The sequence below is a fragment of the Lepeophtheirus salmonis genome, chromosome 7 (genome assembly GCF_016086655.4).
Source record: "Lepeophtheirus salmonis chromosome 7, UVic_Lsal_1.4, whole genome shotgun sequence".
Taxonomy (NCBI): Eukaryota; Metazoa; Arthropoda; class Copepoda; order Siphonostomatoida; family Caligidae; genus Lepeophtheirus; species Lepeophtheirus salmonis.
The window spans coordinates 11,771,083-11,790,675 of record NC_052137.2 but is presented as its reverse complement, the minus strand read 5'-3'; the positions used below and the strand labels follow the sequence as shown (position 1 = coordinate 11,790,675).

Genomic DNA, 19,593 nt, shown 5'->3' with positions numbered 1-19,593 from the left:
GAGCCCATGAATCGTCATACGTACTCCTCATAAGTCGTACTGACAGCTTACTGCTAAAAAAAAAATTTCAAGAACATAGACAGTACACGTCATCTTTTCCATTGCATTGCCCATTCTCAAGCACCTCGTACTCCTCCAGAAAATACCTTAATCCTCCAACATGGGCCTCTGCAAGTGTCCCAAGAGGAATATGACCAACCAGTTCTGCTACGAACATCGTGTCAACGTTTGCGAGAATTGTATGGTCGACAATCATAAAAAGGTTCACTTTCCGTCGCTCCCACACCCCTTTCTTTCATTCATTCTTCTCTCATTTTTATCTGATTCTAGTGTGTGGTTCAAAGTTATCTTCAATGGTTACAGGACTCTGATTATAGCCCGAGATGTCAATTCTGTTCCCATCAGTTGACAGATCAAGTCTGTGTTCGTTTAGTCTGCTATCGTAAGTCTGTTTACAATTCCTCCATTCACATTTGTAGCCCATAGCCACTTCAATGGCAACATCTGATCTTCTCTTCGCAAAAATGAGGCATACTTTTTCAAGATCAATGTGGGTAACATACGTTCTAAATATAATTATTGTCGATCCACCTGCTCATTCAAAAATGAAAGACTCGTTTTTGTTTTTAAATTAATCCAGTAGCCTTTTTATTTTTTCCTCGTGAAACGCCCAGTCTCATTTGTTCTTTAAATTCTATGGATGAATGAATTGAACTCATGTTTTTATATACTATAGTACTAAGATTGATTTCTTCACTTTATTTTATTTTAAAGATGTATTTCATTGGGCCTGTCTTGACAAATATGCTCGTTCGTTACCCTCGGACACGGCACCTGCTGGATATGTTTGTCAAATTTGTAGTGAATGCATATTTCCACCAGATAATTTGGTGTCCCCAATAGCTGATGAACTCAGAAAGACTCTATCAGATGTGAATTGGGCTAGAGCTGGATTGGGAATGAAACTTTTGGATAATGAGTCTGAAATTAGGCCAAGTGCAAAAATTGGCCCTCGTCCCTCTCCAGAAGGAGAATGTCTGCAGGTGAGCATGTTCATAAATCATTCATTATTTTCACTAGGCTTATAATTATGTACTTTGATTCTTTTTACTTAAAGATTCGATCAAATAATATGGAATCTACTTTGACACACTATCCTCACCATGCTACATTAGCTTCAAATAGAGCACCATCACCGTCGACTGTTATTCGAGTAACAAATGATCCTGATGACGATAAGTATAAACGAAGAAGTCCTCTTGAGGCATTTTACCGTTGGTGGAGAAATTTTTTCCCCTATGCAAGTAGAAGAAATTTTGGTCGGAACAAATATTTATTATATTTTTTAATCTTTCTTTTTGGTGTTCTAAGCATAATAGTTCTCTTTTCTGTGATTGCGGGTGATCGAAGAGTTAATGATAGCCCCATGTTTGACCCCATGAATAATCCGGAAATTCGTGTTAGTAATCGTTGATTCAATTTTCACGACTTTTTTTGTTTTTTTATAAATTGAGTTTTAAAGCTATATATGTTAAATCAAAGATTGTTTACATCATCACTGAGACTTTTATTTCATTAAGTTAAAAAATAGATCATATTACTTAAATTCTTTATTTAAATGAGGATGCATTTTTTCCCAAGTATGCTAACAAATTCATTCTGAAAAACTGCTTGCTTTTCGTAACTCTAAGTAGTAATATGGAATAAAATTGAAATTTTCAAAATATCCAGTCTCACTACATGTTTTTATGATAATAATTTGTACATACTTTTTATAGTTTTGAATGTTTATATTTCAATTAACTGCATTTCTGTTAATAAGGTGTAAAAGAAGGTGTGAATAAATTTTCACTATGTATCACACTTCATGACCGCTTAAAATCATAATCTCTTATATCATAAGAACTTGGTTTATATCCATCTTTATTGAAATGAATATATTTTTAGATTTTTTTAAAATATTAGAATATTTGTTTTACCTATAACCTTCGAAGTATTTTATCCAATAATAAAGTTTCATTCTTGTGTCAAAGTAATGCATTTAATAAGAGCTAGTTGGTTATTTTCGATATTTTTATTTATTATTAATAAAAAATTTATATTAACAGTGACTAATAAATAATAATTATTTGAGTTTCAACACAATTACAACTAAAGATGTTAGTTTTAGATGTATGTATGACTATTAGTAATATGAGTCAAATATTAATTTACTTGGTTAGTCGCACGTATGAGGCCCTCGTAAGTCTGATGGGTGAACGTATAGGTTTTGGCTGTGTCCTTGTTATTCTCAGTGGGGCACGTGTGATTCGTATTGGAGTTCGAGGGAACCTCTGGTTTTGGGAATCGTCGTTTCTTGTTATTCGAATTGCTCTAAGAGGTCGATAATGATCTTGTATTTCATCAAAAGAAACTGGATCCCCGTTTTCATTTGACATATACCAATTGAATTCTTCTTCATTTTTCGCATCTGAGGTTCCGCTTTGGACCATTGAAAATAAAGAAATAATTACTAAGATAGCTGGAATGCTGCTGTAATGCTTCATATTGTTGTTTTTGATAAATGATAGCATGATGTCTTAATATCACGCTTTATATACCTTAGAGTACAAAGCGAACTAAATCGGATTTAATTAAAAACCTTTCTCGAAAACATCTTTTATTTATTTAAAAAAAATCTTTGTTCATCCATTTTAATCTAACAAGGTGTGAACCCTTTACATCCAAACTTCATTTCAAAAACTATCCAGATCAAATATGTATTCGAACTTATTTATTTTTTATGATCAACATGAATAATTATTTTATTTTAATACATAGTTATTTACTCAACTCCTTTCATTCTATGGGAACTGCTCTATGTCTGCTGGACACAGGGTATCGTCCTTTTTAAAATATATTATTATTATAAATAAAAACAAAGTTGTTGACAAAAAACAACTCTTAATTTCAATCAACTTTTTTATACAAAAAATGAATGCTTCTATCTGGGTAGAGTTGTAAATCCTGAGCATCTTGTAGTGTGCAACTTTTTGTTGGCAACCTTAACAGTGTTTTTTTTAATAAGCTGTTATCATTATTTTTTAGTAATTGAGGAGAAAACATTTAAGTATAAATTTGAAACCACGAGTGTATGCGAATGAATGACTAAGAGTAATACTGGGGATTTATTGGGAAGTGATAATTAAGGTAGTAGACAATGAGTCTGTAAGAAGGCTAAGAACAAAAATTGCCAGTAAGACATTTTCCAACAAATTATATTTCATTTTAATGAACAAATGATTTTACTTAATCCTTTGGAGGCATCGCAAATTGTACTTAAAGTAGATAAAATTCACTGGCACAGTTATAGAATTAGGAAATTAATAAATTAGGTGTCTAAGACAATATTGGGGTCAAATAGATAAAACGGAGATTTTAAACCATAGTTAACACTCTCAGGTATCTCAATTCGTCTCAGAAATTTGAATTTAAGCCCTATAATTGACCATAACATCTCTTTGAAATATTGCTTGTCATTTTATAAATATAAAAGATTGAACCGTTGAATATGATTCGTGTATTTTTCTTAAAAATAAATAGTTCTTTTGACTAAACCTTGACATGTAGGCAATATTGAAAAAATACATTTCAGCTAAGATTAAAAGAAATACTTTTAACATTAATTGCAATCAGTAACGTTAAACATAATATCTAACCCAAATATCCACTCAATGTGAAGTACTTTAAATCCATATGAAAAATGTTGTGTGCGTATTTGTTTCTTATTTTGGGATGTAATGTAATTTTGAAATAATTAAGAGCGTTAGAATGCGTTTAATTGAATACAAGATAAATTAAACTGTTACTGCTTAAAAGGGGCATAATACTATTTATGTACTTTTTAGAGTTAATTGATGAAGCAAATAGGAGTTTAAAAAGTTATTTATTATCATAAATGTATCATCCGCCCGCACTGTCTCCCTGACCGCGGACGGTGCCTCTAACATATCCGGCATCAAGGAGGATCTTGCCGCCAGGTGGAAAGAGGCGCCCTCCTGTGTGTATACATCCACTGTTACGCCCATGTCCTTGCCCATGTAGTCAAGGATCTCCTCTCAGATATAACCCTATTGAGAAATACAATGGGGGCAAACAAATTTTATACAACTTTATTGAATGGTCACCAAAGAGGTCAAGTGAAGATGAGGAGCTTGCAAAGATGAGGAATCTTCAGATCCAGTCTGCTTCCAGCTGGAGTTTCTGCTACAATGCCGTACACGCTGTATCTCTAGAGATTGTCAGAATCATGAAGACCCTCATAATAATGAGAAAAGATAAAATACATTGTCGAGTTCAACAGCAACTTCTCTGCTCAACATGATCTTTAGTCACGATTTTTTTTTCGACATAGAACTGTCGAAGACACTCCTAAGACACACATTTAGCTTGTCAGATGAACTTCAAGGAAGACTTTTAGCCTAACAAAGGCCCGAAAACAAGTCAAACTAGGGATTAGGACTCTTAAAGATCTTAAGAATGAAAAACGCTGTGAATCAATCTGGAAACTTGCTGAGTTGAAGTCGTCTTAGCTGAAATCAGTAGCTGACCAGGAAGACTCAATTGATTTGGACTTCAAGGAGGCGAAGATTCCGAGGAGAGTAAAGTGGAGAGGAACAACTGAATCGTACTTCCGTGCAACACATTTCGATGTTGCAATCAAGCCGATTGTATTGGAGCTTGAGAGCAGATTTGCCACCTATGATACAGATATCACAATGGATCTCATTACAATCGCCAATGTTAGTGAGGTTGATACCTGTGTTATGGAAAGTGTCGCCAAGCACTCTAGACTTTATCTCGAGCAACTCCAGTCAGACAATGCTATCTTCCAGCAATTCAAGGTTGAACATTGTAATGTTTCATTTTTCATCATATGTTTAAAATTTATGTTTCTCTAGGGGAATATTGACACAGAAGACATGGCTTCGTCACATATTGCTGCGGAGTTGATAAGCCCAAGAGTGATCCGCCTGATGCCGGAGCTATATAAGGTGATTGTGAAACTGGCCTCAATGCCCATCAGCAGCTGTGAGGTGGAGTGGTTATTCTCCTGTCTCAGAAGACTCAAAAATCACAATCGGCCAGGCGAAGCCTTCCTCCCTCACCCTCTTGAACATGGAGAGGGTGAGGGTGCACAAGGTGACCATCTAAGTCATGAATCATTCATGATAAAGAACACGGGCATTTTTTCTTCATTTATTTCAATTATTTATTTTACATGTGAGTTATGAACATTAAGACTTGTGAACATAATCTGCTATCTTTTCTGTAGATGTAACTTTTCCTAAACAGTCTTCCCTCCCCTTTGTAGTCTCTTTTTTATCGGTCCAATCTTTTTTAGTGTTTTAGAGTTTTTCCTAAGGACACTAGGGTGTTTCATTCCTACAGCTATCTTTTTATTTTCTTCACTTCTAGCTAGGATTGAAGAGAATAAGGACCAAGAAAATAATGAACATTGAACATCTGAAATAATATTTTTTTTTTGATTAATAATGTATATGATTAAGTCATCACAGGTATTGGCGGAATCGGCATTATTGAGCTAACCGATTCTAATTCTTCAAAAAAGGTCGATTCTTGCCGATTCTGATGCATTGGTACAACCTTATTAATAATAAGTTCTCCTTCTAGTCAGAGGCCTATAATAATTATTATAAGCCTCTGCTTTTAGTCACACAGCTCCTACTTTATCTCTTAGAAGTAGGTTATGAATTATAATAAAACTCAAATGACGTAGTTAGTAGTAACTACGTAATTTCAGCTGTCGTAGTTTCCATAAAAGACCAATAAGGACCGATCCTAGGACTGACAAATTTTATTAGAACTGGACTGCAGTCTTTTTAGTTTTTTAGACCGATCCAACACTAATATTAATAGATATAGTTATATATACACGCATACGCTAACACGCACGATAGATGTGGTAACCCGCCTTTAGATAAAAATAATAATAATATAAGCTTTTTGCAGTTGCCACCTGAATATATTTTTTTATTTTTCGAAACTGTTGTTATTGTTCCTATATTCTTGACGAGATAACTTATAACTCGTAAGTATAATGTAACCGCTAGTTCGTGAAAGACGAAAAGTAACACTGAGGATTTGTTGCGAATTTATAAGTTTATGTCCTTGTTAGACTCGGAGTAGAATTGAGGATTTACATCAGAGTCATTCCTGCTTATATCATTGCTAGATACAGAGTGATGTTTGTTTTTATTACCTTCATCTAATAGATGCTCGAAGCTAATTTCATTAAGCACTCTGGCATTTACCCAAAATAACTTCATTGACTTTATCAACTTCTCGACTCCTTGGTGCTATAATTTATTTTTCTTTTAACCATCTAATAATTCGGATATACATTTTGTAGAGAGCGAAGAGAAGGTGGGAGCGATACTTATGGGTTTTTCTTAATAAGGACCCTTGTTAAAATCATCTACCTGTTATATTGTTTTGGAAGGAGAAATTTTTTACTGCAATAGAGAGGAGAACCTTCAGCATTTAAAATAGCATTAGTGCAGGTAAAAAATTGTAAAATTATGTATAAATATATATATGATTACTTTATCAAGCAAGTAGACAGGAATTAATCATTCAGATTCACTTTTAATATATGTATGTGTGGATAAAGTTTATATTTAAAGATTTATTTAAAAATTAAAATTATTTTAAAGAAAATTAAATAGATACATAATATATAATTTTTTTAAAATATTATAATTCTCAAACTCCATTACTAAAACACTTCTTTTTTAAATAACATTTTTAGTATTTCCGTCTTACGGATTATATAACCCCTTTTTGATATCGACTAAGCATCACACATATAACTGTCATGTTTTTTTTAAATTTAAATTTTTGGATATTATCTTTTTTTTAAATGACTTGCTCAGCATCACACACACTCTTTGCTACTTTATTATTTTTTAGATTAAGTAGCTTAACAGTTCTAAAATATTCAGTACACAATCAAAAATAATTAATTTACATACATACAGACAAACTTTGCTTTCTTGATATAATATATAAACAATACAAGGTTGTATTGAATAAAGTTCCAAAATTAAATATAATTCAGTCAATTATATGACAAATGATCTTAAAATAAATAGTTAGCAACACTTTAAATTTGCTTCATATCCAAAGTAAGTTATTACTTATTTGGTCATATAATCGGCATAGATATATTTAACTTTAGGACTTTATTATCTTTCTAGTAAGATTCTTCATTGTATTCCATTTTTATTCATTAAAGGTTATTTGAGAAAAAATGAATATTTATTTTCTGAAAAGAAGGCATTTGAAAAAAAAAAATTTATGAAAAGGGCAGTTAGGAGAAATAAAAATTGCAAAAGATCCTGCATTTGATTTAAAAATTAAAAACTTACTCCTTCACTCCTCACCCCCCCCAACACTGGCTGCGTCACTAGGTGAACATGAAGCACATGTAGTCATATTAAAAAAAGGCAATATTATTTAGGGTTGTAAATCTTAAGCATTTTTTTAGTGTTTTTATTGTTGGCAATCTGAACAATATTTTTTTTTATTTTCTCAAGCTATTATCATTATTATTTCATTCTTGAGGAGAGAATATATGAGTACTGAGTAATTACATGTGAATGTGCTTAAAAAAATAGAGAGTAACATTAAAGATTTGTGGAGGAGTTATTTTCTATATTAATAAAACAAATCAATATTATTAACAAAAAGTTTGACTTCTGCTAGTAATTATATAAGAACATAAGATTGATATGACAATCGTACTTGGTCTTGGAATCTATAGAGCCTCTAATGGTAAATCAAAGAGATGAATGTATGAAACCTGGTGGTATATATATGGAGTTGAGTGAAGATATGTTGAGAAGCTAGGTGTTTTTATTTTCTGGGAAGTTGGCGAGCCATTTTCTCGTTGCAAGCTGTTTCAGAGTGACCATGAGTTTTGTGAAGTGATCGTGTGGTATGGTGAAAGTTCATTGATTTATCATCCTGAAGCGAATTTATTAGGATATTTCAAGAAAAAAAAAGGGAGTCACGCAAGTTCAATTACACATAGTTTGGTAATTATCAAAGACAGATAAAGAGTTGTGGACGGGGTATGGATTCCGAAGAAGGAGGACGTCTCTCAGGTAAACCTGACATATTTAAATGACGGTGGATATTATTATTTTATTTATCATGACTATAGATGCAAATAATGGTATCCACCGGTATGTTAAAAAAATCGAAGATTAACATGATTACCCTTACAATTTGAAGATGATTTGGAGGAGAGCAGATTAGCTGCCATAACGTTTCATTATATTAGATGTGAGACGAAGGAAATAAATACAAACCCTACATCGTATGATGATAAAGACAAGAATTACTCCGATGTCGACCTTCACTTCTACTCCGAGTCCAACAAGGACTTACACTTATAACTCCTTAGCATTACTCTCCATCATTCATGAGCAAACACATTCGTGGCTAGACTTAGTACTTTATATGTTCTCTCTTCAAGAATGGAAAAATAATAAGAACAGCTTTATAAGATAAAAAATATATATTCAGGTAGCAACTACAAAATCCCGGGTCCTCTTTCATTATAGTATTATTTTTATCATGACCATATTCATGAAACCAACACTGAGATAGGATAGGTTGAGTAATTTGACATGTTACGAAACCTGTAATAAATTGTTCTTTACTTTTTTCTATTAATTGATATTGGAGAAAGGAGTCTGAATAAATGATGGGGCAAACGCTTATAATTGTTGATTTGATCGTTGGGAATCATGGTGAGGTGGTTAAAACAGGTCTTGATAGATCCAGAGTGGAATTTGTGCTATTTCCTTCCTCTCATAAGTGCTCGTAGCTAATCTAATGAAACATCATGACAGCTAAGCTACTCTTCTTCCAAATATTCTTCAATTTCTATTCAAAAAATTACAACGGTATCAGATCTTTCTAGAATTTCCAAGCAGAAATCTAACACTAGAATAGTGCTGTATTTACAGTTTTCTTATTAAGGGGCTAATTTTGATATTGGAGGGGGCTGTTGGAGTGAATATAGAGGGGGGATGACTCACCCATAATATAGTAGATAAATACTACCACGGAAAATAATATTGAGGGCCGATGTTCCTCCAGTGATTACTGTTCTACTAGTATCCATTATTCACCCTTCAGATTCATAGGCTCAATACAATATAATATGGGTTCTAGGACACTTTGACGAATGATCACTTTGCCAAACGGACACTTTGTAATACTATATGTAATTATGATTACCCTTCATGTTAATCCAATTTTAAAAGATAAAATGATCAATTATTTTCCACGAATTGCAATGATTTATTGTTGATTAATTAATTCCATTGTGAAGATGCTACTACAGTTGGCTCGAATCGCTATTAAAATCTTCGTAATAAAAATCATGACAATCGCAACAATAAATCACGATGTTGCATCGCTAACACAAAAATATAAAGTGTATTTTATTGTCAACTGCCCATGATTGGATTTTTTTGGTGACTACTTTCCGTGTTGCGTTTTGCAGGGACTTTTGCTCCTTGTTTAGTATAATTTTGAAGTGAGATACTATATTTAATTAAATAACATTTAATCATTGCGATAATTACATAGTATTGCAGGATGAATCATCATTCGGCAGTGTGTCTGTGCACGTATAATATGCACTTGGCCCAACAGTTTTGTTTTTATTAAGTGGCCGTATACTACTACTTGACTACTGCTATTTTCATGTATTGGATAAAACAATCATATCTTAATATTAATTGGATAAAGTTTTAATTACAAAAAAGTGATGTTTTGTATAAAAATTTAAAAAGTGGTTGAACACTCGTGGGAAATTTTTGTAGCATCTCCAGTCTATTATGTTGAAATTCTAATCTCGATTTGATTCATTTTTTAACGTTTTAGAAAATATTATTTCTATTTACATTGCTTTTGTTATTAAAAAAAAGGAATTGGCCTTTTGTACAATAATTTTGAAAGGAACTCAAACGCCTGAATGTTTTCTATTCATGACAAAAGATGTTACATAATAATATGGATACAAATTAGTATTACCTACATATTTATTATTTATTAGCTAGTATAAGATGTAACAGCTGAAAAAAAATAAAGTTATACATTTTAAATTACTGCTACCAAATTATTTATATATAAATTATATTTGAAAATGTACATTTAAATAATATTTTTTTAATACATTAAAAAATGTTCCTTTGTTAGAACCCAATGGCGTCCCTACTTCATGAATAATGAAAAGACAAGGAAAGGCGGGAGAAGATTGGCTACACAAATACAGTGTATCAGCTCAGTTTGCCCCTACATTTGCACACTTTTAATCTTTTGGAATCAAAATGGCGTAAGATAGTAAAAAGAGGTCAAAGCTTGTTTTTGAAGATAAAAAAAGGTTCGTTCATCATTTCCATATAACGTTCATGTTAGAAATAACTTTCTGTGGATCTATTAAATTTCAGTGGAGTTACTTATTATTTTAAGTTATAATCTGTATATATGTTTCTATTTTTATATTTTTAGACTGCTGCCATTATTGAAATGTTTTTTTGTTTAAAAAAATAAATAGAACGATAACCCCGAGTCCTTAAAGATATTTTAACTTTGGCTCTCAAAGTTTGATGATTTTATATCCATGGAATGGCATGAATAACTTATTTTGAAAATGTATTTTTACATATTTATGGAGTGATTTTGATGAGCTAAGCAAAATGATTTATAAATGTACTCAATACCCCCACGCAACACAAATGACCCAACCCTGTTCATTTCATTATCATAAAATTAATACCGACTTCTCATCTCGAGCAAAAGCAATCTTTGACAAAAGCAAAGAACCTATTTTTTGATTAATTTGTTATTGTTTTTTACTTGTTGTAGCCACTAGGTCTAGCTCAATTAACCTACAAAGTGCGCTTTTATAGTGATAGATACAGAATCTGCAGCAGCAGTAGTAAGAAACTACACAAACCTATTATTTTATGTTATGTGTACCAATGTTGAAGTCCTTCAATATTTATTAGAAGTGCGCAAATGTAATGCAGACAAAAAGACACATATATGAACATAGATACATAGATATAGAGAGAGAGAGAAAAAAGTGAACAATGAAAGAGAGGACTTTTTTTTTGTCTTCTTTAAATAGAAAGAGGAATGGGGCAGGGAGTGAGGCTAAGATCGGCTGTATGAAGGCAGAGGAGGAGGACAATAAGAAAGAAGTGTGGCTGGTGTGGGTAAGAGGAGGGGCGGACATGTACGTGTGTAATGGAGTGTTTTTCTTTTTCTCCCTTTGTAGTGATTACTGCTTGCCTGGTGTGGAGTGTGGACTGTGGTGTATGTCTGTCTGTTTGTGTCTCTGTGTCTGAGTAGATCTTTTTTCTTTCTTCAAGTTGAACTTCTTCTGTTACTCCGAGCGATTAGCCTTCATTCCTTCCTTCTTTGATTTAGCTTAGCTTGAATCCTCTCTCTTGGAGACAGTCTAGACTGTGAGAAGGGAGATTTAAGTGAAGATAGTGATTCCCGAGATTGGAGAGCCAGGATTGATTGTAGAGTGCTGAAAGTGGGTCGTAGGTAAAGAAAGAGAGGAGAAGATAAAGAAGGAGGAGTAGCCAGTAGCCAGTAGCCAGTAGCAGAAGACAGGAAGAATGGCTTGTGTTACTCTTAAACGTCCCTGCGATTTTGATCCTTTACACTCACCCAATCGACCTCCCACTAAAAGACCTCGAAGATGTCTTCCCATGCCGCGCCAATCCTTGGAGACTTCTTCATCGCTCATGGCTTCCCCCTCCTCGAGGTATTTATAAATCCTTTGAGAGGCAGGAGGATCCCTGCTAAGAGTGACACTTGTTTACCTAATACTCTTTTCTTTTCTTTTCCTAGGGAGTGCAACTCCGTGTTCCGGGAGTCTCCTTTGTCAGCTGGCGAAATTGCCAATAACCTACGAGATGAACTCAAAAGATTAAAGAGACGGCGTCAACTCGCGCCATCGGAACAACAAAGCATGATGGAGCCACAGAGTCCATCCTCTCTCAGTAACACACCTTCCTCGCCCTCGGCTCCCTCATCCCCCAGGGAGAAGCCCATCTTCACTCTTAAGCAGATGACTCTCATTTGTGAGCGGATGTGCAAAGTAAGTCTCTTTTTCTCTCTCTCTCTCTCTCTCTCTAATGTTGCATTCCCTAAATAATATGCTAGACCTACTCAACCTCCATTTTTACATTCATTCATTGTCTTGAGCCTTTAGGATGCATCAGAATGAGCCATGTTATCATCCTTATCTTGTAACATGCTCTTTTCATATTGCCTTTTTTTATCTTGTTGTATTTTAATCATGTCTAACACTGACCTAAAATATATATTACTTTATTTATAGGAACGTACGGATCAAGTTCGTGAAGAGTATGATAAAATTTTACATCAAAAGTTAACTGAACAATACGACGCATTCGTCAAATTTGTTGATCACCAAATTCAGCAGCGATTTAACGACTCCCAAACTCCGAGTTATTTGTCCTAAAGTTATTTGATATCTTTGTAAAATGATAAAGTGGGACTTTTTTTCAACCTCAATTTAAAAAAATATAATGTGTGCTTTTTGTTCGTTTATCATGAGAGAGTGTGAATGCGGTTCATATGTAAATGTATTCAAAGTTAGAATAAGTTTTCAAAAACGTTGTTTAGAAATTTCCTACTGTGTATATTTCTTCATCTCACCGTTATCTATGTCTAGAAAAAAATATCTCGGATTCATACAGAAATATCGAATCAAGCAAATAAACTCTTTTGCTCCCTTTTCTTTTTTCTACTTATTTTTTTACTCTGAATTTGTATTCTGTTAATGTGAAAGGCATTCCCTAAGTTTCTTTACGTTGCAAATATTTTTTTTTTTTTTTTAAGTGGAAAAATTTAAGACATTTTGCGTATTTAAGTAATGTGTTGCAAGTCTAGCCAAATTGTAATAGATTTCATTCTTCAATTGGATGAATGTTTTTAGTAATATTGATTCTCTCTGTCAATGGAATGAATGGAGAGTGGCAATTCCCTGGAAGTTAACTATAAATTCTAGTATTTTATTAGCTACTACAAATATTTTTCGTGCATGAAAATCTAAGTTAATTATTTCCTCTCGACTTAATCTTTTGGGTCGACTAATGGCATCGACATTGTTTTCGAGTCTACAAAAAAAAGTTTGCAGTCATATTTTGTTGAATATATATATATATTTTTTTTTTACTTCTAACGCAGCACGCTAACTTATGATGAATTGAAATGTTCGGAGCGTTTTTTTGTTCCTTTAGGATTAACTATTTTCGGAGAGACTGACTCATCCCCATTCAATTTTATAATATTTTGTTTGCCCCACTTTTTTCATTTTTTTATAATGAAAATTTTAACGAAAGATCTAATGTCCTTAATGTATTTCATCATAAGTGAAATCCTGGAAAATATATGCAAAATTCTTTTCTAAAATCTACTTGTGTTACTTTATTTCCAATCTTTTTCATCGTTTCATTTCTCAATTTAGAGAGCAGTGTTTCTTAGAAAAATGTGTAGTATACATATTCTGAGTAATTCTTTCAAAACTCGATAAAAAAATAATATTTAAGTACTATTTAATTATAGTGTTAGTAACCTGATCATTACGTCAGATTGCTCAACTATAATTATCTATTTTTGTTGATTCTATAGTCATTAAGAAGACTTATTACTATTAATATAATAATTAAATGTTGAAAATTTTATCACTAGTTCAGAAGTAAGTTCATTCTCTAAACAAAGAAGGTGACAAGAAAACGCTAAGTTGCGCAGATGGTAGTACTAAACCATCTATTAATGTTCGTTTATCTTATATTTCCCCATTTTTTGTGGAAAGATATTAATATTTTCGAAAAATTATACACTCAGAAAAAATGATTGTTTTTACTATATCACTTGTTTATAAAATTGGACATAACTTTCAAATAGTTTGTTCATTCTTTTTGGAGACTTGGAGCTGTTGTCCCTTATTCTTGTTGCTGCTGTTATCACAGTGGGGTTGCTATCCCCTTTTTAGCGATTTCTGGCCCCCAGTGTTTCTAAAAACCTCATCCGCCCCCCAAATCATATTAATAAATAAACCTATTTATATAAGTAATTATATTGCTTTGTTCATAATTTTTGGGACTGAGCCCTAAATGATAAATCGTTGCTTTCGTCATCTTCATTTGTAACCAAAACATCCATACCACATTGTCGTAAGTCTGAATAACAAATTGTGACATTTTTTCTGCAATAACTGCAGATGGATAAGTAAAATCAAGCTTAATACATTACTTTTATTCTTCTTTAATTCTCTTGCTAGCAAAGATTGGCAAACATATTTAATGTTTCTTGTACCTAGAATGGTCTTTGCATTTTCATAACATTTCTTCTGCATGTTTTCTCGACATTGATCCACATCACTTTTATCAAAATAAACGACTTATACCTGCTATGACATCTCGGCAAAAGTTAAAAAACAAATTGGGTAAAGTATTTGATCTTCGAATGGTCGCTGCAGACCAGCTCATTCTACAAATCTTTTCACAGTTCAAACAATTCCATCACAATGTGATTTACTGTGACTTGTGGCAAAGATGAACTGGGAATATCTAACACCAAAGTCATCAAAATGGTGGCAATGGGTCAAAAAATGTTTACAGTTCTTATACTGACCTGCTCCACTTTCAAAAAAGTAATGAACTTACTATAGGGTTTTCAAGGATTAAGAAACATTTGGGGTCTTTAAATCCCTAAAAAGGGGATAACGATGCCATTGTGCAACAAGAACAAAATGACGACAGTTCCAAGTCTCGGAAAAGAATGAACAAAACTATTTTCAAATTATGTTTAGCTTAATAAACAATTGATATAATAAAAACAATCATTTTTTTTAAATCTATCAACTTCTAATTAATAGTATAAATTATTGTAATTTAGTCTTCTTTTGTCCTTCTATATAAATCATAAAACAGGTTTAAATTATTAACACGTACGTAAAATTGACCAAATTTCCGTAGAAAAGTAACATAACTTTGTTATCCCACCGTGGGAGCTATGATAAAAAAAAACCAACACGATTTTTAGCAGAGTGATACCCCTACATATGTAAAACATGTAAACAAGTTTCATAATCATAAGAGTTAAACTATTTTTTTTTATTGTTAATCAAGTATGTACTTGCTACTGTATTTCAGATTTTTTCCTTTTTAAATATACGTATACGTAGTAAAAAATCAACATTCTTACCATTTTTCATGTCTTGTAAGATATTTAGACTGATTTTTCATTTGAGAATTCGTGAAATCAAAAAGAAATTAATTTTAATTTAATTCAGTTTGTGATATAATTGTTAAATTTTTGTTTAACGGAATTATAATTGAAAATATTAGGGTTATTTGGAAGTGTGAATTATATACTGCTGATGTTACTTTTTGTTAGGGAAATTTATTTGTAATGTTGAATGAATTTATTCGATCTTTGAAGCATCAATATCATACATTTCCCTATTTTTATACTTAAAGTTTATTCACAGGATGTTAGTAAAGATAGGAAATTATTGATGTTCCTTCAATTTAAAGCACTTTATTTTTGATAATATCGCAATTTTTGGTTCGTCATATATTTGTAAATAATTATGAAAAGTATTACATATATATATATATATAAGTAGCTCAGAATTACTCAAAGATAACTAATGTGATTTCTGTTCGTCTGACAAATTATGGGAAACAATAACAATAATATGTACTTTATTTTTATTCTTTAATCGAGTCTACAAATTTCTTGTGTTTTATGAAAATTATTAATGAATTTTTTTCCGGCATGCCTTGAAGAGATAATAATATATTTGTGACTGGATTCTTAACTTGTGATAAAGGGGAAGTAAGTACCTTAGAAGAAATCTTAGGATAATACTATACGTTAGAAAAATCGCTTTAGTATCTTTTTATCTCCCTCGGGTCTTCTACGTCGGCGTCATGGTCCAACCAGTCTTGGCTATTCTGAAGTTCGTGGTCCGGCTATGGGACTTTTTTACTTATCCAATATATCAGGTGATATATAAACCATGGAAAAAGCGCAATGACTTTGGAAAGCTTCGATCCGAAATTATTGAAAAAACGGATTCCTATGTCTTGATACGGAGTCCTGAGAAAGAAAATAAGCTAACTATAGGACTGGAAGGGATCATGACAATGGATAAAGTTTGGAAATGGGCTTTGCAAGTCTATGGAGAGCGTCCAATTTTAGGAAGTCGTAGTGTCCTATCCATGGAAGACGAGACTCAATCTGACGGTAAGGTGTTCAAAAAGCTGGAGTTAGGGAGCTATCACTGGAAGAGCTATCGTGACTGTGACATAATCGTGGATAATTTTGGAAGAGGACTTAGACATATTGGGTTGTGTCCAAAAGACAAGGTGGCAGTATATGCAGAAACTCGTGCTGAATGGTTTTTAGCTACCCAAGCTGCGTTTTCACAGAATATTTCAATCGTTACTCTCTATACAAACCTTGGACCTGAGGGTATTACTCATGGAATTAATCAAACTGAAGCCAAATGTGTTATTTCCTCTAATGAACTTTTGCCTAAGTTATTAAATTTATTACCTCAATTACCTAATGTTGAAAAAGTAATTGTTATACCTGATCATACATCAATAACTAATAGCAAGGTACCTGAAGGGGGGAGTAGAAATCTACAAGTTCGAGGAATTGGTTGATGCTGGCTCTAATTGGAAACCCGCCAAGAGTGAACCTCCACAACCAGATGATATTGCTATTATTATGTACACTTCAGGTTCTACTGGAGTCCCCAAAGGAGTTCTTCTGACACACAGAAATCTCGTTTCTACCCTGAAATCTCTAAATTCCACATTTGAAATTAAAATTAGTAGCAATGACAAGTATATTGCATTTTTACCTTTAGCACATGTGTTAGAATTACTGTGTGAAATGATGATGGTTATACGGGGGGGTAAGAATTGGTTATTCAAGTCCGAATACTCTTTTGGATACCTCAACGATGATTAAGTCTGGTACTCATGGAGATGCTGCAGTATTACAACCCACTGTGATGGCTGGTGTCCCACTTGTTCTTACTAGAATTTATAAGGGTATTAGTCAGAAAATGGATTCCCGTGGAGAACTTTTTAATAGTATTTTCCGTTTTTGCTATGACTATCGCTTAAAGTCTATTCGTAACGGTTTGCCAACTCCTTTGCTAAATAAAATTTTGTTTGGGAAAATTCATAAACTTATAGGCGGTAAGGTTAAATTGATAATATCGGGTGGAGCTCCTCTTTCTGATGAAGTGCACGATTTTATAAGAGTTTGTTTGGGAGTGGATGTTCTTCAAGGGTATGGGCTTACTGAAACTACTGCATCTGCTACGGTGATGGATATCAACGATATTTCAACAGGAACGGTAGGGCCTCCCAATCAGTTTCTCGATATTAAGCTTGTTAACTGGGAAGACGGTAATTATAAAGTCACAGATCAGCCTCGCCCAAGAGGAGAAATTCTTATTGGAGGAGATTGTGTCTCCAATGGGTAACTATAAACCAACTCTGACAATTTCCATCAGTTTTTTGTAAGTATTTCTTTTTCTGTTACAGTTACTACAAAATGCCTGAGAAGACGAAAGAAGACTTCCTTGAAGAAAGGGGCAAACGGTGGTTCAGAACCGGTGATATTGGGGAAGTTACGGAGTTGGGAACCATAAAAATCATTGATCGGAAAAAAGATTTAGTTAAGCTCCAGTACGGAGAATACATATCCTTAGGCAAAGTCGAGTCTGCTCTAAAAACGTGTCCAGTTGTAGACAATATATGCATCTATGGAGATTCATTCAAATCAAATTGTGTCGCTCTCATTGTTCCCAATAAAACTGTTCTTGGAAAATGGGCCGATCAAAAACTTGGAATGTATTCTCAAACAGAAATTGAACATAATAATAATGCATTCGAAAGGTGCTGCAAAGATGAAAGGGTAATCGACATGGTTCTTCGGGAAGTGAGATTGCATTGTTCAAAAAAGAAATTGCAAAGGTTCGAAACACCAGTTGCGGTATATTTATGCAAAGAAAATTGGGGTCCTGAAACTGGACTCGTCACCGCGGCCTTTAAAATTAAACGCAGACCCATTCAAGAATTTTATCAAAAGGATTTAGATCAAATGTATCAATCAAGTAGAGGACTTTAATTAATTTTATTACACATGATGACTTATTTTACCTTTATATGATGCCAATTTTTTCATTCGTAAATATGTTTCATTCTGAATACCCATATCTAGTCTTTTTATGAATTAAAGGTATTTGTTGTTTTTATATAAAGCTATTACTATTATTTACAATGATAATTATGTTTTTGTCGATACTTTATTATTATTTTCGTTATTACCTATAACAAGTATTTAAAAAAAAAATTACTACGTGTATCTCGTTTAATTAGTCTTTTTGGTTGTGATTATAGAAACAAATTAGGGACTATCGAAGGCTAAGGGAGTCAAAAATTATCGATTTCATAAAAATTGCAAAACATTGTCAATATTGTATTTTATGCCGAAGCGTAGCTATACATTTGCAATTCCGTTCTACCCCAGCTATTTTATAAATAGACGCCAAAACTTTAATTTAAGAATCTTGTCACCCTGAATCTCTCCCCTCTTCGACATGTGTTATCTCTTATATCATCCTCTTTCTGCTGATAGCCGTAACTTCAACTAAGTAAAAGGGATGGCGGGAGGGACTATTGACAAATGTATAGCTACTCTTTTAATAAAATATGACATTAATACAGTATACTTGGTTAATGTCTACTATTTTATGTCATAGGCCATAGCGTAGCTATACATTTGTAATCCTACAAAGTTTTTTTACTCCAAACCAGTTTGAATGGAGGAACACAAATTAAAACAATTATTATATACTTTACTGAATATCCATTTGCGATACTTTGTAAACCTCGAATTTTAATACCCGCTTGTAACGAATAAAATAATATAACATCAATTATAAATTAACTATTTCCTTAAAAGAACATTATAAAACCGATGAAAAGCTCGGGATTCCTCACACCAGAAACCTCTATATTTAATAAGGATCATTTTTACATTCCACGTATCTTAATATTTATGTAATGTAGGATTTAAATTGAATGAACCTTGCAAGAATATGGTCAACAACTTATCTGATGATAACACCTCCGGCCTTAATTGATTCTTTACTAAAGCCGCTTTTGTTGTTACAAGGGCGCTATTGGAAGATGCGGGATGTGGTGCTAAGTATTTAATTAACATATACCCTGACACGTTACAGTGAGATAAACCCTCCCCTAAATAAGACTTGCAGGAATTTTTAAAACCCGGATTGCCTTAGAATATAAACCTTGATTTAATAAAGACACCTCTAAATCAACCATGCTATCAAAATCCCTAATTGTGCGAGGTTCTGAGTGTCTAGGCACGAGATAATTCTCCTCGCTGCCCCCTATCATAGCGACTCCCTCG

General features: G+C 33.0%; 3 protein-coding genes and 1 long non-coding RNA gene across 8 annotated transcripts; 3 read left to right on the top strand and 1 right to left on the bottom strand.

Annotated features, from left to right (window-relative positions):
• Positions 1-119: 119 nt before the first annotated feature.
• Positions 120-2,111, top strand: LOC121121546 (zinc finger protein-like 1 homolog). Its single transcript, XM_040716501.2, has 4 exons — positions 120-262; positions 331-442; positions 775-1,043; positions 1,118-2,111. The coding sequence occupies exons 1-4, from the start codon at positions 161-163 to the stop codon at positions 1,472-1,474; spliced, it is 840 nt and encodes a 279-aa protein (XP_040572435.1). The 5' UTR covers positions 120-160; the 3' UTR covers positions 1,475-2,111.
• Positions 2,041-4,937, bottom strand: LOC139906060 (uncharacterized). Of its 2 annotated transcripts, XR_011781267.1 has the most exons (3): positions 4,799-4,937; positions 3,699-4,738; positions 2,041-3,634 (listed from the first exon to the last, which is right to left on the bottom strand). It is a non-coding gene; the product is annotated as an uncharacterized lncRNA (long non-coding RNA). The 2 variants fall into 2 exon arrangements; XR_011781266.1 differs by having other exon boundaries at positions 2,041-4,738.
• A 1,117-nt stretch (positions 4,938-6,054) lies between these two features.
• Positions 6,055-13,536, top strand: LOC121121278 (akirin-2). 4 transcript variants are annotated; one of them, XM_040716174.2, is made up of 6 exons: positions 6,094-6,563; positions 10,279-10,462; positions 11,213-11,300; positions 11,363-11,860; positions 11,947-12,196; positions 12,440-13,536. In XM_040716174.2, the coding sequence occupies exons 4-6, from the start codon at positions 11,712-11,714 to the stop codon at positions 12,581-12,583; spliced, it is 543 nt and encodes a 180-aa protein (XP_040572108.1). In that variant the 5' UTR covers positions 6,094-6,563; positions 10,279-10,462; positions 11,213-11,300; positions 11,363-11,711; the 3' UTR covers positions 12,584-13,536. The 4 variants fall into 4 exon arrangements, with proteins under 4 accessions (XP_071746275.1, XP_040572108.1, XP_071746276.1 ...); XM_071890175.1 differs by lacking the exon at positions 6,094-6,563 and adding an exon at positions 10,143-10,227; XM_071890176.1 differs by lacking the exon at positions 6,094-6,563 and adding an exon at positions 10,164-10,227 and having other exon boundaries at positions 11,213-11,296.
• A 2,485-nt stretch (positions 13,537-16,021) lies between these two features.
• LOC121121450 (long-chain-fatty-acid--CoA ligase 4-like) lies at positions 16,022-18,412 on the top strand. The gene is given in 4 exon segments (XM_040716385.2): positions 16,022-16,756; positions 16,758-17,055; positions 17,057-17,634; positions 17,700-18,412. Coding segments are annotated over 4 exon segments (2,154 nt in total). The 5' UTR covers positions 16,022-16,064; the 3' UTR covers positions 18,286-18,412.
• The last annotated feature ends 1,181 nt before the right edge of the window (positions 18,413-19,593 follow it).

Excerpts from the sequence above, each read along its gene's own strand:
- LOC121121546 (XM_040716501.2), top strand. The coding sequence starts at position 161 with ATGGGCCTCTGCAAGTGTCCCAAGAGGAATATGACCAACCAGTTCTGC. Across the intron at positions 443-774 it reads TGTTCGTTTAGTCTGCTATC|ATGTATTTCATTGGGCCTGT; the intron begins GTAAGTCTGTTT and ends TTTATTTTAAAG. Across the intron at positions 1,044-1,117 it reads CAGAAGGAGAATGTCTGCAG|ATTCGATCAAATAATATGGA; the intron begins GTGAGCATGTTC and ends TTTTACTTAAAG.
- LOC121121278 (XM_071890174.1), top strand. The coding sequence starts at position 11,712 with ATGGCTTGTGTTACTCTTAAACGTCCCTGCGATTTTGATCCTTTACAC. Across the intron at positions 11,861-11,946 it reads ATGGCTTCCCCCTCCTCGAG|GGAGTGCAACTCCGTGTTCC; the intron begins GTATTTATAAAT and ends TTCTTTTCCTAG. Across the intron at positions 12,197-12,439 it reads TTTGTGAGCGGATGTGCAAA|GAACGTACGGATCAAGTTCG; the intron begins GTAAGTCTCTTT and ends CTTTATTTATAG.